The 18,999-nt window shown below is 41.0% G+C and overlaps 1 protein-coding gene across 5 annotated transcripts in view; it reads right to left on the reverse strand.

Moving 5' to 3' along the window:
• yars1 (tyrosyl-tRNA synthetase 1) overlaps window positions 1-18,999 on the reverse strand; it is a 35,234-nt gene that overhangs the window by 9,989 nt on the left and 6,246 nt on the right. For all 5 annotated transcript variants that reach the window (XR_013500447.1, XR_013500448.1, XM_078237943.1 and 2 more), the window contains exons 3-11: window positions 18,232-18,378; window positions 15,404-15,579; window positions 15,124-15,253; window positions 14,776-14,856; window positions 13,553-13,645; window positions 10,799-10,934; window positions 7,077-7,162; window positions 6,647-6,779; window positions 4,516-4,607 (exon numbers count right to left, since the gene is read on the reverse strand). Coding sequence is in view for 3 of the 5 variants with exons in the window: in XM_078237943.1 (XP_078094069.1) it covers window positions 4,516-4,607; window positions 6,647-6,779; window positions 7,077-7,162; window positions 10,799-10,934; window positions 13,553-13,645; window positions 14,776-14,856; window positions 15,124-15,253; window positions 15,404-15,579; window positions 18,232-18,378 (1,074 nt within the window). In the remaining 2 variants the exon portion in view is untranslated. The remainder of the gene's footprint in view (window positions 1-4,515; window positions 4,608-6,646; window positions 6,780-7,076; window positions 7,163-10,798; window positions 10,935-13,552; window positions 13,646-14,775; window positions 14,857-15,123; window positions 15,254-15,403; window positions 15,580-18,231; window positions 18,379-18,999) is intronic.

Raw genomic sequence — 18,999 nt, forward strand, 5'->3', positions numbered from 1 at the left:
CGTATTACATGTCGTCATTGTTTGAGATCCGACTCACAACAGTGGTATCATTAGCAAACTTGAAAATTGAGTTGAAGGGGAATTTGGCCGTACAGTCATAGGTGTATAAGGACTATAGTAAGGGGCTGAGGACACAGTCTTGCGGAGCACCGGTGTTGAGGATGATCGTGAAGGGGGCGTTGTTTTTTTTATTAATTTGTGGGACATGGGTGTCGCTGGCCAGCCAGCATTTATTGCCCATCCCTAGTTGGCCTTGAGAAGGTGGTGAGCTGCCGCCTTGAATCGCTGCAGTCCATGTGCTGTGGGTTGACCCACAATGCCGTGAGGGAGAGAATTCCAGGATTTTGACCCAGCGACTGCGAAGGAACGGCGATATATTTCCAAGTTAGGATGGTGAGTGGCTTGGAAGGGAATTTGCAGGTGGTGGTGTCCCCATTTATCTGCTGCCCTTGTCCTTCTAGATAGAAGTGGTCGTGGGTTTGGAAGGTGCTGTCTAAGGATCTTTGGTGAATTGCTGCAGTGCATCTTGTAGATAGTACACACTGCTGCTACTGAGCGTCGGTGATGGAGGGATTGTTTGTAGATGCGGTGTCAATCAAGCAGGCTGCTTTGTCCTGGATGGTGTCAAGCTTCTTGAGTGTTGTTAGAGCTGCACCCATCCTGGACAATTTTCCATCACACTCCTGACTTGTGCCTTGTAGATGGTGGATAGGCTTTGGGGAGTCAGGAGTTGAGTTACTCGCCACAGTATTTCTAGCCTCTGATCTGCTCTTGTAGCCACTGTGTTTATGTGGTGAGTCCAGTTGAATTTCTGGTCAACAGTAACCCCAAGGATGTTGACAGTGGGGGAATCAGTGATGGTTACACCACTGAATGTCAAGGGGCGGTGGTTAGCGTGTCTCTTATTGGTGATGATCATTGCCTGGCATTTGTGTGGTACGAATGTTACTTGCCACTTGTCAGCCCAAACCTGGATATTGTCCAGATCTTGTGGCATTTGAACATGGACTGTTTCAGTATCTGAGGAGTTGCTAATGGTGCTGAACATTGTGCAATCATCGGTGAACATCCCACTTCTGACCTTATGATGGAGGGAAGGTCATTGATGAAGCAGCTGAAGATTGTTGGGCCTAGGACACGACCCTGAGGGACTCCTGCAGAGATGTCCTGGAGCTGAGATGACTGACCCTCCACAACCATCTTTCTATGTACCAGGTATGATTCCAACCAGCGGAGAGTTTGCTCCCTGATACCCACTGATTCCAGACTCGGTCGAATGCAGCTTTGATGTTAAGGGTTGTCACACTCACCTCACCTCTGGAATTCAGCTCTTTTGTCCATGTTTGAACCAAGGCTGTAATGAGGTCAGGAGCTGAGTGACCCTGGCAAAACCCAAACTGGGCATCACTGAACAGGTTATTTGTGTTTGATAGCACTTGTTGATGACCCCTTCCATCACTTTACTGATGATTGAGAGTAGACTGATTGGACGGTAATTGGCCGGGTTGGAGTTGTCCTTTTTGTGTACAGGGCATACCCGGGCAATTTTCCACATTGCTGGGTAGAAGAGCTTGGCTAGGGCAGCGGCAAGTTCTGGAGCACAAGTCTTCAGTACTACTGTTGTCTATCCTTACTGACTGCAGTCTGTGGGTTAGGAAGTCCAGGATCCAGTTGCAGAGAGATGAGCCGAGCCCCAGGCCATGAAGTTTGGAGAGGAGTCTCGTAGGAATAATGGTGTTAAAGGCTGAGCTGTAATCTATAAATAGGAGTCTGACATAAGTGTCTTTGTTATCAACGTGTTCCAGGGTTGAGTGTAAGGTCAGGGAGATGGCATCTGCTGTGGACCTGTTGCAGCGATAGGCGAGTGGATCCAGACGGTCTGGGAGGCCGGAATTGATTTGTGCCATGACTAACCTTTCAAAGCACTTCATAATGATGGATGTCAGAGCCAACGGACAATAATCATTAAGGCATGCTGCCTGGCTTTTTTTTTCGATACTGGGATGATGATTGTCTTCTTGAAACAGATAGGGACCTCAGATTGGTGTAAAAAGAAAGATTTATTTAGAGGTTGGAAACTAGATGTGAGAAAGATTACCTATCAAAATACAAACATTTTCTGATATCTGTCCATGTGTATGAGAGCAGCAGTATGTTCAGCCCAAGATTCATTTTGGCTTCAGATAGAATTGAAAGGACAAAATGTTTAGTTTAAGGGAAATTAAGTTTCTTGGTTGCATACTTTAGGAAGAGTTGAAGGAGTTTGATTTGAGGACAGCTTTGATAGCGAATTCCTTAATGTTGACAGATAAAACAATAAAATTCAAGCTAAAGTATAGCTATTGTTTAGACCTGTGAGAATTATAAGATTCTTAGAGATAAGTTCATTATAAGAAAATCTTCTAGAAGGAGAAAAGGACACTAAAGAGACAGCATAGCTCGAGAGTAAGCTCTGGGGTGTGCTTCAAATGTAAATGAAATGAACTACTATCACTAACAGATTTTCTGGAAGCCAGAGTTAAAACCAGCCAAATTTGGAGGTAAGAAAACTGAATACTGATCATAATGATATAATGACTTCTTACTGTGCCCACCCCAGTCCAACGCACCTCTACATAATGGTAGAATGGCATAATGGAGATTCTTTACAAAAGCCACTGAAATTTCAGGTGGAAGAGAAAAAAATTAGCTTAACAACTGATCCTTTTTAGAACAGATGCAACTGTATCTAGAATTAGAACTAAATAAAAGCAGAATTTCAGATGCAGCTTTGGCAATGACAGCTGGAGGGAGAGACAACAACTGGAACCAATTTCCAATAAATTTTCCCTGAGGAGCTCGAGTATTGCATTTACAGAAGACCAGAGCAGACGAAAAACTGGCTCTCAAAACCAGGTGCAATTATCAGGGTGTTTTTGTTAAACAAGAAAAAAACACAAAAATAGGCAAGATCGAACCAAGATGTCACACCAGATCTGAAGAAGAGTGAAGTGTGATGTCTTCAATGAAGACAAGAACATCAGTTACTTCACCACGGCGGAAGAATGAAAACGGCAACTTAAACCAAGAAAATATAGCACAGCGTTTTCAAAGATACCTCTGGTGGGAAGACTTTTTATGTCAAATAAGTTCAAACGGTTTAGAGAGTGCAATTTGTCTCTGGGCATTTAGACAGAAATCAGAGAACCTTAACTGTGAAGGGACAGACAAAATGTAAGAGGATCAGGAAAGAGGAAAAGATCTAGGAAATTCGCTAAATTACTAGGATGATCAGGAAGGCAAAATGGAAGACAGGTAGTTCAAAATCCCTTCAAGACCTTGCTTGTTGACCTGTCAATCAAAAAGAGCAGAGCCACAGCTGCTGGTGAATAATAAAACCACCAAGAATGGTGATTCAGCTGAGAGCAAGTTAAAATTAATCGTTTGATTTTGCTGCACTAAAAAATTAAAAGTTGGGTTCTAACGGTTTAAGAAGTGCATTGATTAGGGAGAGGTGAGAGAGATTTTCTTTTGGCCACTGGATATTGAAGCCATTAGATTAATGTGTAACTCTACAAAAGTCACAATTACAATGAAGTAGGGTTTCAATAAAGGATGTAATGATCATTTTCAGTGTTCACTTAATTAACTGGATGGTGATGCAACTCGGTGTCTGCTGGGTCTTACTGCCAGGACTGTAACTTCACTATTTCCATATCAAAAGCAAAGAAATGTTGCCATAGAATCAGAGAAGGTATGCAGGTTAGGTTGACTGGCCATGCTAAATTGCCCGAGTGCCCAAGATGCACAGGGTTATGGGGGTAGAGCAGTAGGGTGGGCCTAGGTAAGATGATCTTACGGAGAGTCAGTACAGACTTGATGGCCCGAGTGGCCTGCTTCTGCACTGTAAAGATTCTATGATTACAGCCTCAGGCCAAATATGAACAAAAGAACTGAACTCAATGGGAAATGGGAGTGACTGCCCTTGACATGAAGGCAGCATTTGACAGTGTGGCATTAAGGAGCCCTAGCAAAATTGAAGTCAGTAGGAATAAGGGCAAACATGCTCCACTGGGTGGACTCACACCCAACACAAAAGGAAGATGCTTGTGGTTGTTGGAGGTCAATCATCTATGTTCCAGGACATCACCGCAGGAATTCCTCAGGGTAGTGTCCTAGACCCAACCATCTTCAGCTGCTTCATGAATGATCTTCCCTCCATTATAAAGTCAGAAGTGTGGATGTTCACTGAATTCAATGGCATTACCTTCACTGAATCCCCAATTAGCAACATCCTTGGGGTTACCATTAGCCAGAAACTGACCAAAATCAATGTCTCTACCTAATATATTGGTTTATTCCCACCCCCAAATCACACAATTTTTTAAATGCATTATCTTTAATTGAGAAATTATGGTAACTGGGATCGAGTAGCAAGTACTGTGCCACAAACCTACCAGAAAGGGATGGAAAATACTGGGGAAAAAGCACATTTCATTTAGTCACAGCTGATTCACATCTATGCTTCTAACTTACCCTCTCCACACTAATAATTCTGCCAACTCTAATATCAAGCCTTGAAGGTATAATTTCATCATTCTCAGCAGCTGGTCCCTTGGAAACTCCCTCTGAAAATGAAATTGAAAATAAAAATATATGACTGTGCAATGGTACAATGGAAATTTAAGATTGATTCTTTGAAAGGATAATTTCATATTTTAAAAATGCACACAGAATCAACAAAAACAGCTTTAGAGAATAATTAATCTAAAGGGCAGATGTGTGTTTCATGAATTTAAAATGATAGGAATGGAGTAATACACTCATTATATTCCAGGCATTGAGTTAACTGAAGAGAGACATATTAGCATGACAAATGGGGGCGGGGGGTTGGGTGGAGAGAGCAGGTGAGGATGAATCGATCTTCAGTGATAGCATTAAAGGAGCACTATCACTCAGCAGCTCATTTACACGTAGCCTAATTATTTTTCCCATTGATTGTATTCCTAATATATTTAAGTTCTCTCATTATGCCTCCCTTTCATCAAATCCACTTCTACAAACTTCACCACCCCGTTTTCTGCATAAGCACTTTTACATGTCAAGCTTTTCCCCTACACATTTGTCACGTTCCTTCTTAAATCATCTTCATCTTTCTAGAATATCCTTGAGTTTTGACGAAGGATCCACACTTGAACTGTTAACTCCTCTGTTATGTCCGCACGGTGGCACAGTGGTTAGCACTGCTGCCTCACAGCGCCAGAGACCCGGGTTCGATTCCCAGCTTGGGTCACTGTCTGTGCGGAGTCTGCACGTTCTCCCCGCGTCTGTGAGGGTTTCCTCCGAGGAAACCAGAGCGGTTTCCTCCCACAATCTGAAAGCCGTGCTGGTTAGGTGCATTGACCCGAAAAGGCGCCAGAATGTGGCGACTAGGGGAATTTCACAGTAACTTCATTGCAGTGTTCATGTAAGCCTTACTTGTGACTAATAAATAAATAAATCTTTATAAACAAACGCTGTCTTGATTTGTTGAGTTTTCAATACATGCCGTTCCTATTTTAAAGTAGGCTTTCAGATAGGTTGTAGGTAGCAGCAATAAATATAAAAACAAGGAGGAGGTAACTTCTCGATATAAGACATTGTGTGGCCATTTGTTAACTATGGTTTACAGATTTGGACAACCTATTGTGAAAAGGATATTGTATTGCAAAAATGATGCAAGACAGATTGAGGAGAAAGATGCCAGAATAAGAGTTGCAAGAGAAGTCTTGTAAAACAAGAATTGTATTTTAGAAAGGCAAGGGGACGATCTATTTGAAGTGTTCAATATTATAAAGAATTCCTAGCACATAAGCAATGAAATGCTTTTGTCACTCGTGAATAGGTATTAAAAATGGGCAACAATTTGGAATATTAGAAGAATAAAGGTAGTTATTTGAAGAATGTTTTTAAGATAGAAGATTAGTAGATTATAGAGTACATTGCCAGGAATAGATTCGAAGCACAATATTGAAGAGGGAACATTTGGAGAAAATCACTGATGGGTAAAGGGAAAGAGCAAGGCCAGATAGCTACTTTGTGGAGCAGGCAATGGCACAGGCACAATGGGCCAAAATGCCCCTCGTTAACTCACTAAACCCTGCTCATCCATCATGCCCAGTCCAGTAAAGTCACAAATGTAAAATTTTCATACTTTTGCTCCAATTCCTGCATGGATTCACCCCGCCCAAAGTCTGCAACCTCCTACAGACCTACAACCGTCTGCATTCCTCCAATGCCTCTTATGCACCCCCAAATTCCTTTGTTCCTCCACTGGCAACCAGGACAGTTGTCTGCGCTCCAAGCTCTGGGATTCTCCCTGTAAACTGCTCCATCTCTCTATCCCTCGCCCTTCCCTTGAGATACTACTTAAATAGGGTTTTGTTCATCTGTCCCATTATCCCTTAGTGTGATTCAGTGTCAATTTTGTCTCATAACACTATGCAGTACTTTGGGATACTTCACTACATTAAAACTGCTATCTAAATTAACGTCATTGGCACTGAAGCATAGAACCGTAATGATTTTTTAAAGATCAAAGTCGTCCTCAATTTTAATGTACTTCAGTTTCTTTTTCAGTTAGGAAGACAAAAAGCTTAACTCCCTACTTTAAATAAAAATCACTCACTTTTTGTAGGTTCAGGATAAGCAGCTCTGCTTAATTTCTGCATCTCTGGCATTTGAAACTTCTTCCTGATTGGGTCCAGCAACTTATTCAAAGCAGTTTCCACAGAATTCTTCAGATCCCCAGGATGAACAGACTGAGGAGAAAATGATGTAATCCAATTGTAACATTCAAGGATGACTAATATGAATTTTCATGCAAATAATAACTCATCTGCTAAAACTCTGCTAAGGATTTGCATTACAAGTACTGGTATTAATGACTCCAAAGAAATTATGGGTACAATGTCTATTTCCGTAGCAAACAAGGATAAGAGCTAAATGTTGAAAAACAAGTTCCTCCTACAAGCAAGAGTTTAGGTAACATGTACAGAAAAATAGCGAATTGAGTCACGCTAAACATAGGTCTAAAAGAGGTAAATGTTTCAATTAACCTGATCAACAAAATCTTTTTCAAGTTCTTCACATTCTGTGTAGGTCTTGCAGCCACCCCACTTCTCATCTCTCAAAATAACAAACTCTGGAAAAAAAAGGTAGATAAAACTCACATTTGTACAATTTTCAAAAAGAAATGGCTGGTTAGATTTGAAATAAATATCATTTGCAACAGACATCAACCTTTTTTTTTTAAGCCTAGATGATAATTCAACAATTCACTGGCAAATTCCCAGTGCCTTTCAAAACTAAATTGCACAAATTCATTCATAATTGAGAGACTGGACTTGGGCTTTTCATCTACATCATCTTGTAAAATGGCAGCACAGTGGTTAGCACTGTTGCCTCACAGCGACAGGGGCCTGGGTTCGATTCCCGGCTTGAGTCACTGTCTGTGCAGAGTCCGCATGTTCTCCCCGTGTTTGCGTGAGTTTCCTGCGGGTGCTCCAGTTTCCTCCCACAGTCCAAAACATGGGCTGGTTAGGTGCATTGAACATGCTAAATTCTCCCTCAGTGTACCTGAACAGGTGCCAGAGTGTGGCGACTGAGGGGATTTTCATAGCAACTTTATTGCAATGTTAATGTGAGCCTACTTGTGACACTAATAAAAAGTCTCTAGAAAGGACATTATGGACTGTTGCAAAGGTGTACAAGCAATTGGCTAAGAGTGGAGGAAGCAGAAAAGCAGGAGTACTTGAGGGGACAAAAATGAAATAAAATGCGGAATTTCAAGATTTTACAAAACACTTTGCAAATTGTGTAAAAATAGACAACCTATAACAACAATGCTTAATGTGTGTATTAAATTAAAGATCTGACCAGGCCATTGCACTGTAATTCTGAACGCTTAAGTTCTGGTTATGTATAACAGTGCAGGGAGGCTGCAAATGAGGGTCGGCAAGGGGAAAGGTTTGCAGCAACTAGGAGGGTCAGAGAGTGGGAAGTTTGGCAAGCGTTCAAAGTAAAAAAAAATCACCATATCTCTTTTCAATTTTTAATTACATGTTTTTAAAAGTAATTTCATTTAGCAATGCAAAGTATTTCAACCTAGAGGGTATAATGTTTTAATATTTTTCCCGGGTGATGAAGTTTCTACAGAGCCCTGTAGGTTCATGTTATAGACTTGTTTTAATAGGAAAATATTTTTTGCTTAAACTAGTTTCACGTAAAGTCGTGATTTTCAGGAATGGAACAACTTTAAATGAGGACGTATTATATTTCACAGTTGCATTTTATGCACATTTACATTTTATCTTATGTCAGACTATTATAAATATTCCCAACTCTCTTTCAATGGGTGTTCTGGTCAGACTCTCTGTAAACCTGGAGTTTCAATTAAAAGCATTATGAACTATTGTACTATTGTATTAGTTCATGTAGAACATAGAAGGATGAGCATGTTTATTGAATATGAGTTCCTAAAATTAGCAATAGTTTTTGTAATAAATAAATGTAATGTGAATTAGAATGAACTTGCTACGCTTACACCATTAAAATATTTCAGTAAAATAAGTTAAGACCATTTATTCATAGAATGCCTACACTGCAGGAGGAAGCCATTCAGCCTAAACCAACTCTCTGAGCATGTTACCCAGGCCCTCTTCCCCACCCTATCCCCGTAACCCCCACACATTTGTCCTGCTAATCTACCTAACCTACACATCTCGGGAAACTAAGGGGCAATTTAGCATGGCCAATCTACCTAACCCGCAAATCTTTGGACTGTGGGAGGAAACCCACACAGACATTGGGAGAATGTGCAAACTCCACAAAGACAGTGACCCAAGGCTGGAATTGAACCCGCGTCCCTGGCACTGTAAGGTAGCAGTGCTAACCATAATGCCACCATGCTATCCTTTATTCATCTGCGAAAAGTTAATCAGCAGTCCTGTGACTCTGTTCATCTACGTCTCTAAAAAAACCCAAATTGTCCCATCCTGGGATCTGACTTGTCCAGTAGTTATCAGCTGGGATCATGACACAACTATGAGGTTTATAAGATTATGATGTTTTGGTCTGAATCTTTAAATTAAGGGTAAAGTGAAAGGGTCGCGTGACCCATTCTGAAGTCTGCCTGACAGTAAACCTGGGTGGTTTGATTACCAGAGATAATGGAAGGCTTAGATGGATGATTGAAGAGTAGGTGCAAGATATTTATACTTGGAGACAATGGCAGCAGTCTCTGAGTTTATGAAGAGTAGACTGAGTCTCCCAAAGTCCCAGAAAGGTACTGAATGTACCAGGTGGTAAACAACTATGCTGTAAGCTGTCCATTTGCTTTTAAGATATACGGTTAATGTGTTTCACATTGTCATGGGGAAGAAGGCAGAGGAAGCGATTTTTGAGATCAGGTTACAGGCTTCCCTACAAATCAATGACTATCATTGATAGGAGTTCCGTGTTGTCAGCCAAGGGAAAGGTGGCTTGAATTTGCAAGTTGCCACAGCCGGATTGGGAAGGAGATGGTCTCTAGTGAACAGCTGCATCGTGCAGCCTTCTGTAGATTGTAGCAGATTTCTCCTTGCATGGCTAGGGATTAGAATCATCAGAACAGCTTTAATGTTGTTGGTGGATTTAAGAAACTTTCCAAAAACTGAAGAAAGTACCTGGAGACATTCACTCAAATTACTACTACTGGGTAAAACGATGATATAGCAACTTATCAGAAGCGGGGACCAACTATGGACTGTTTGTTAAATGGACTGTTCATGAGTGCAATGGGTGATAAGTATAAAAAGGGAATATCACTTTCTATAGTTTAAAGTATAAGTTGCCTACAAAAAGAAAATAGTGTTTAGTCAATAGAATCATAGAAACCCTGCAGTGCAGAAGGAGGCCATTCGGCCCATCAAGTCTGCACCATCAACAATCCCACCCCAGGCCCTATCCCCACAACCCCATAAATTTACCCCATTAATCCCTCTAACCTACACATCCCGGGACACTATGGGCAATTTAGCATGGCCAATCTACCTAACCTGCACATCTTTGGACTGTGGGAGGAAACCGGAGCACCAGGAGGAAACCCACGCAGACACGGGGAGAATGTGCAAACTCCACATGGACAGTTGACCCAAGCCGGAATCGAACCCAGGTCCCTGGAGCTGTGAGGCGGCAGTGCTAACCACTGTGTCACCCTGACAGTATTTTTCAGTCATTTATGGCAGTAAAAGTTTTAAAATATGAAAATTTGTCATACCATTCTTTCAGCTAATAGCTGGCAGGTTGAGTTTTTAAGGTTATTGATCTCTATGGATATTATGTTTAAGTTTCAAGTTTCTTTATTAGTGTCACAAGTAGACTTACATTAACACTGCAATGAAGTTACTGTGAAAATCCCCTAGTCACCACACTCCGGCGCCTGTTTGGATACACTGAAGGAGAATTTAGCACGGCCAACACACCTAACCAGCACGCCTTTTGGACTGTGGGAGGAAACCGGAGCACCCAGAGAAAATCCACGTTGACACGGGGAGACCGTGCAGACTCCACATAGACAGTGACCCAAGCTGGGAATCGAACCCGGGCCCCTGACGCTGTGAGTTAGCAGTGCTAACCACTGTGCCGCCTCATTACAATACCATTTCAAATTTTTAAAAATCAGTTTCATGGATGTTCATGGTTTGAACGGTGTTTCAAAAGATACAATGGAAATTGAAAGAGAGATTTTTTTTCTAAACAATTCTGTGACTATGTAAAATCCCATGCTCAGTATTCTCACCTCCATGTAGTGGAAACAAGACATGTTTCACAAAAGATAAAACCCCATTGTTCTCCACGTTGCCAGGTTCACAGAATGCCCGTTTCAGCTTCTTTTTCACATCTTCCTTTTTGTCCAGCAAGTCAATTTTGGACTCCTAAAAGCAATAATTGACGTGACTATCCAAAAGAGATTACCTAAAAATAAATAACCTGCACATATGTATGAACATTTATATTCAATGTTCTTACCCTCATGTTCCATTGCTCAACACATAGCTCTGTCTATCACATGGTGCTTCCACTATCTGGCACGCAAGTAGTCCTGTGTTGTATCTTCACCAGGCTGACAACTCATTTTTAGGTATGCTGGGTGTTGTGCCTTACCCACTCACTTCATTGAATCTGATTTGATCGCCTGGTTTGATGGTAATGGTACAGTGAGGGAAATGCCAGGCCATGAGGTTGCAGATTGTGGCTGAGTACAATTCTGCTGTTTTGAGGGACCAACAGCACCTCATGAATGTCCAGTTTTGAATTGCTTGATCTGTTCAAAGTCAATCTTAGCTAGCACAGTGATAAGTGCCACACAACATGATGATGGGTATCTTCAATGTGAAGGCGGGTCATTGTCTCTACAAGGACTGTGCGGTGGGCACTCTCACAAATACCATCATGGACAGAAGTATCTGAGGCAGTGAGATGGAGGAGGACAAGGTCAAAGTAGGTGTTTCTCTCTTGTTGGTTACTCCACCAGTTGCCACAGACCTAGGCTAACAGCTCAGAACTCAGCATGTTCAGTCAATATTGTGTTACAAAGCCACTCTTGATGATGGACATTGAAATCCCCCCCACCTAGAATACATTCTATGCCCATGCCACTTTTAATGCTTCTTTAAATGAGTGTTCAACATGGGGGAAATACTGATTAATTAATGGTTCTGGTGGTGGGGGGGTGGGGGCTGGAATTGGCAGTGGGATGCAATCAACAGATTTCCTTGCCCATATTTCACCTGATGCCATGAGATTGTACGGGGTCCAGACTCCAACTCCTCCCAATTACATACCACGATCCTGCCGCCGCTCGGGTAGGTATGTACTGTTGGTGGGACAGGACGTAACCAGAAATTGTGACAGTGGTGTCTGAGACATTGTAAGTATGACTATGTCATCAGTTGCTTCACTATTCTGTGGGAAGGCTCTTCCAATTTTGGCACAAACCTCCTGATGTTAGTAAGAAGGACTTGGCTGGGCTTGGTATGTTGTTGTCTTTTCCGGTACCTAGGGTGTTGCCAGATGGTTCACTGGTTTAATTCATTTTTGATTTTGTAACAGTTTGATATAACTGGGTGGCTAATTAAGCCACATGAGGGCAGTTAATAGTCAAAAGTCTGTGGGTCCGGAGTCCCATGTAGGCCAGAACAGGTAAGGCCTGCAGATCTCCTTCCCTAAAGGACATTAGTGAACCGGATGGGTTTATACAACAATTGACAATGGTTTCATGGTCACTCTTCCTGAGATTAGCTTTTTAAAATTCCAGATTAATTGAAGTTAGGTTCCACCAGCTGACATGGGGAGATTCGAACCTGTGTCCAGAGAGCATTAGCCGCGCCCTCTGGATTACTAGTCCAGTGTCATTACAATACCACCGCCTCCTCCAAAGTCCCTGAACGTACCAATGTCTCCCAAAATCCGTTCCCATAATTCCCAGAACTCCATGCTTATATCCCTCCAATCAGGTTTCCACTGCTACCGTACCATTGAAACAGCTCTGATAAATTATAGAGTCATAGAGGTTTACAGCATGGAAACAGGCCCTTCGGCTCAACTCGTCCATGCCACCCTTTTTTTTTAAAACCCTCAAGCTAATCCCAATTGCCCACATTTGGCCCATATCCCTCTATACCCATCTTACCCATGTAACTATCTAAATGCTTTTTAAAAGACAAAATTGCACATAGATTGACATCTATGTGACCGCGATAAACTTTCTCTCCTCATCCTCCTCAACCTGTCTGCAGCCTTTGGCAAAGTTGATCATCCCATACTCCTCCAGCGCTGTTGTCCAGCTGGGTGGGGACTGCAGTTACCTGGTTCCATTCTTATCTATCTAAACATAAATAGAGTATTACTTGCAATGGTTTCCCTCCTCACTCTCAACTGTTACCTCTGATGTCCCCCATAGATCTATCCCCTTGGTCCCCTCCTATTTCTCATCGATATCTTGTCCCTTGGCGACATCATCCAAAAGCACAGAATTTGTTTTCCCATGTACCATGGGTGGCACAGTGGTTAGCACTGCTGCCTCACAGCGCCAGGGACCCGGGTTCGATTCCTGGCTTGGGTCACTGTGCAAAGTCTGCCCGTTTCCTCCCACAGTCCGGTTTCCTCCCACAGTCCGTAAGATGTACTGGTTAGGTGCATTGGCCATGCTAAGTTCTCCCTCAGTGTACCTGAACAGATGCCTGAGTGTGGCGACTGGGGGATTTTCATTATTGTAGTGTTAATGTAAGCCTACTTGTGACACTAATAAATAAACTATTTGGCTGACAACACCCAACTCTACTTCACCATCACATCTCTCAATTCAATTTGAAGCCTATATTTCACTTATATTCCTCACTGCCAGACTATGTTCTGTCCTTATAAATATATTTGCATGCTCATGAACAAATACACCTCAGCTTTCACCATAGAGATGTTCACTTTCTGGACCATGCCAATATATGTTAAACAGTTAATAACAACATGAAATGAAGTCGCCAGTAAGTAATACCTCTTCAGAGGAGCTCATTTTCCCTCCAGTCAGACCTGGTACCATAGGGTTCATTAAGTGAATACGTTTGGCATACCCAAGAGCTGGAAGGTACTGAATAAACATACAAATCATTAACATTGCATTTATTTACACAGTGGTGTAAGATTTAAAAATTTTAAAACCACAAAGAACCACTACGTCAGTAATTGAACAGTTGGAGGACAAACAACAACTGTTAGAGGCCTTTTTTTAAAATACAGACCTCAAAGGCATTGTGCTAACGTTGTATTATTACTTTTGTTTATAACTGTTTCATAAAGTGCTTCACCAATGGATTACCTTTGAATAGCAATGTGATGGATGGCAACTGCCATTCTGCCTTAACTATGCCTGACAAACAGTGCAAAATGATTAATTCAGCTGATCTACAAGTAAAATGTCTTTTAATCTAAAGCTGCATTAAAGTTTACTAAAAGTATAGAAAATGATACAATAACATCTCAATCACAATACCCTATCATGTCAACAAATTGGTTCCACAGCAGACCATTTATGATCATTTTGATCAATTATGATCAAATTTATGATCATTATGATCAATTTATGATCATTTCAAATTCATACTTTACTATGACTCTTTTCTTCCACAATGCAGTGGCATCTGAATCAGTTAAGCTAACAAATTATATTTTGTTTGACAGCTGCAAACTGGAATTGTCATATTACCAAAATGAATACAACACAAAGGTGTATTAAAAGAGCATTAAATCTTTCTAAAAAGGCATAAATATTTTGGATGGGGGGGGGTTAAACTATGCTGAAAGTGACCCAGGAAGACAGCTCCCATCATGTCATTTATAAAATGGAATGCTGTGTTTGCTGAGAGGCACTTAATGAATTAAGAAAACACATTTTTAAAGTTACTAAATGAGAAAATCCTTTATTTATAATGCATATACTTCAAAATGAATCATATTTCATTAACTCAGTGCCGCGTCTAAAAAAACCCCGAGGTTGGTTTAAGATCTGCTACAGCCTAAATTTAACATGAAATGATGCTAAGCCCCATGTATAAATTTTGTTACAGATGTTAAAGATCCATCAATTTTGTTACAGATATTAAAGATTTTTTAAAATTATAGCTAAATTTTGGTATGTAACTCTATCCCAGATATTCAATAATTGCTTTGAGCTTCCTAATCTGTTTGCATAATTGTCAATTTTCAAAAATAAAAACTTACCTTCTCTGCAAACGTAAATATTTTCCTCTGATCAACACCACCGAACTGTGCATCGACTTTTAAATATTCTTCATCCAAGGCCTAAGAGTAGAAATCATTTTAACAACATAGTTTAATCCTCCAGGATTTTTTCAAAATCAGCTTCACCTTTTTGTCTATCGTCAGGATTAAAACAAGAGCAGTATAGTTGTGAACGCATTATGGATCATTTAAAATTGATAGCACAAATGAAGGTTAGAAATGTTATTAGGTAAAGCTTGAGGTCATGTCATTACATTGATGATGGATAGATTACACAGAAAATGATTTCCCTTAAATTGCTTTGTTTCTGTTCTTTCCCATTCCTACCTGTAATCCAGGATATAAGAGCCCACTGAGGAGTGGATGGTCTACTTGTTTAACTACTTCAGCACCAGCCTTTTTGGCATCATGCTGAGTCACCACAGAGGATAACTTGTAGACATCCAAAGTGTATTCCCTGAAAGCATACAGATACATTCTGATTTTGCAAAGCTCTTTTACAATCAAAAGAAATAAAAAGATACTTAACCCATTAAAGACAGCAAAAGAATTTATGCCCTACATCCCCTCAAGTGATATTAATAGAGGCTAAATACTTGGTTCTCACCTGCTTAATTGAAAATCAGTTCCCTTCACAAATCTGAGTTTTTCTATTGGCACACCTATACTTTCCAGCATTGCTTTTATGACGTGTTCATAGTACTGTGTCCTCAGCTCAAGCAGTTCCCAGGGAGCTTTCATGTTGTCCAAATAAGCATGCAAATCAGCAAACAAAATAGTTACCTGGAGTGGAGGGGGGAAACAAATGAAGATTTCAAAAATATCAATTATTTCAATCAATAATTTTATAACAACTTCCATTATGTCTTGGTATTAATGATGTGGGTTCCTTATAAAATAATTGCACAAAAACAGAGATGCAGCATAAATATAGAAAGTCAAATGGTGATATCTCTTGACTTCTTCACTGCCTCCATGTTGTCAAGAAGCTTGTCCTGCATCCAGTCACCGTTCAAGCAGAAATTTCCTCCATTTTGCGCATTGGAAAGTGACGGTTCCTACCACAAACTCTGTTCTGTAACCATCAATTCTCTCCCATTTATTGGCCAATTTTGCAGCAAGGTATATACTATTAGCAACCTCGGTGTTCTATCTGACCCCAAGCTTAGCTTCTGATCCCACATCCTCTCCATCACCCAGGACCTCCTAGTTCCTTAATATCGCCATAACATCTGCCTCAACAAAACTTTTGAGAAACACTCATGCATATTTTTGTTCGCCATCTCCAGATTGGATTATTTCAATGCTCCCTAATGGCCTTCCATCATCCGCACTCCATAAACTTAAGCTCACCCAACACTCATGCTCATAACTCAACATGCAACACGTCCCATTCACTCATCATGCACACAAAAACGCACAACGGCTCCTTATTCCCCAAGTTTCAATTTAAAATTTTCATCCTTATGTTCAAATTGCTGCATGGTCTTGTCCTCCCTTCCTGATCTCTGTAACTGCCCGTAGTTCTGAGAAATCTGCATTCTGCCAATTCTGGCATCTTGGACAATTTCCCAAAATTCGCTAGATTTGGAAAGGTCCCATCGGATTTGAAAATAGCGAATGTGAAAGCAAGGAGACAGAAAGCAGGAAGCGACAGGCCAATTAGCTTAACATCTTTGCTATAGTTGTATAGGGTGTTGGTGAGGCCACATCTGGAATACTATGTACTGATTTGGTCTCCTTATTTAATACACGATATAAATGCGTTAGAAGCAGTTTCGAGAAGGTTCACTTGACTGGTTCCTTGTACGAGAACCTCCCCATCCCAGGTAGGATTATACAGCATCCATTAGAGTTTAGAAAACTGAAAGGTGATCTTATTGAAACAGTGAACATCCTGAGGGGAAGGGACAGGGTGGATGCAGAAAGGATGTTTTCCCTCATGGCACACACTAGAATTAGGGGCGTAGAGGATTTTTTAATCCTTAGAGGGACATGACTCTTTGGAAATCTCTTCCCCAGAGAGTGGTGGAGGTAGGGTCATTGAATATTTTTAAGGTCACTTGAGAATCTAAGGTTATTGGAGGTAGGCAAAATGTGGATTTGAGGCCACAATAGATCATACTGAGCGACAAGGCATGGCCTAACACCTCCTTTCAATTTGTATGTTTGTAATTCATCCAGTTATAAAAATGGAAACTCATTGTGCAACTTCATAATGATACAGTATTCCAAAATTAGAAGAATTGGTGAAAATCACAGCTCTACCTACACTGTAGGTTTTCCACAAGATTCTGACTGAAGGGGGTTCGTCCTCCAAGATGGTGCTGGAGCGAGGCGACTTCCTACAAGCTGTGCCCAGCATACCTTCTAATTCTATCTTTTATGACTGTAACGCTACATTCTGCGCTCTCTCGTTTCCTTCTCTATGAACGGTATGCTTTGTCTGTATAAAGCGCAAGAAACAATACTTTTTACTGCATACTAATACATGTGACAATAATAAATCAGATCAAAATCAAAAGGTTCATGGGTTTTGCAGTTCAACCTGCACATTTACACAAGCTCTACACTGAAACCCTTTACTACATTTCCTTTTTGTGCATCGCCTTAAACAACCTCCACGCCGACGCTATAGTTAAGAAAGCCCACCAACATCCCTACTTTCTCAGGAGGCGAAGGAAATTCAGCATGTCCACTGCGACTCTCACCAATTTTTACCGAAAGCATCCGTTCTGGATGTATCACAGCCTAGTATAGTTTCGACTCTGACCAAGACTGCAAGAAACCACTAAGGGTTGTGAACATCAGGCAAACCAGCCTCCCATCCACTGACTCCATCTACACTTCCCACTGCCTCAGAAAAGCAGCCAGCATAATCAAGGACCCCATGGACCCCGGACATACTCTTTTCCACCTTCTTCCGTCAGGAAAAAGATTCAAAAGTCTGAGATCACGTACCAACTGACTCAAGAACAACTTCTTCCCTGCTGCTATCAGACGTTTGAACGGACCTACCTTATATTAAGTTGATCTAGATCTTAGCTATGACTATAACACTATATCCCGCACCCTATTCTTTTCTTCTCCCCTATGTACTCTATGAATGTATGCTTTGTCCATCTAGCACGCAAGAAACAATACTTTTCACTATACACCAATACATGTGACAATAATAAATCAAATCAAACAGAATCCGCTGGTGTTTTGCCCAATTCTGTGGCACAGACAAAACAAAAATTTAATCAGATCTTGTAAAATAAGAGGCACTAGAACGTACACTAGGTTTATGAAAAATATGTGCTTTTTGTTTCATTGTTGTATGAATACTTACAGTAACAAGAGTATTAAATTAGTGAGGGATCTTATCTTGTTACAGTTGGCTTTGATTGCGTCTGGCCGCTATGGCACCAAATGTACGAAAACCATTCTCACCTCGCATCCAGCTTTTAAGAAGTCAGCAATCTTCGACATTGGCACAAAGTACGCGACATGAGGTTTCCCAGTGGTTGCTGTTCCCCAGTAAACATTCAAGTCCCGTTCCTCCAGAACTGAACGCAACTTATCCTCACCCAAGACTTCCTGCAAATATGTAAGGAAAATTTGTTTTCTTCACATCTATATAGATATGGCATAAAAAACATTGTTTATAAAATTGCTTTTTTCTGAGGTAAAGGACATTTAGGATAGCAGGGACATTTGAAACATCAGAGTGCGGTTATCCCTGCCCTTTTGCAAATTGCCCCAGGTCTGGGTAAGTGTTCCGTATTCAAGGTTACAAATCACGTCCAACAATGGAACCAGTGAATCTTTGGTGGTGATAGTGGAAAAGCTAGAATCTCGAGGGCCAATGGCTGCTTACAGACAAAGAAGTCTTCAGGAAGAGGACTTGTACTTCTTTTAAGCATACACGTGGAAAGCAATGAGAAACCACCTCATGTATGCTTTCCCCACTCATTTCTCGAATTGAAATTGAAAATGGGAGGCTCTTACAAGCAACTGAAGAGAAAAGGGGAAGACCGCGGGAAGTGCCCTTGGCAGATCACTAGTGCAAAGGCTATCTGCCAAACAGAAACTATGAAGCTACTGGAAATGGTTAAATGGTTATCCAGACAAGAAAATTACTGATTTTCAGTAAAGCAATTGGTGTCTCAAAGGTAATCAAGTGTTCACTGACTCTAACATAGACCGAATGCTATCCAT

This window comes from Mustelus asterias, chromosome 21 (assembly GCF_964213995.1).
Source record: "Mustelus asterias chromosome 21, sMusAst1.hap1.1, whole genome shotgun sequence".
Classification (NCBI taxonomy): domain Eukaryota; kingdom Metazoa; phylum Chordata; class Chondrichthyes; order Carcharhiniformes; family Triakidae; genus Mustelus; species Mustelus asterias.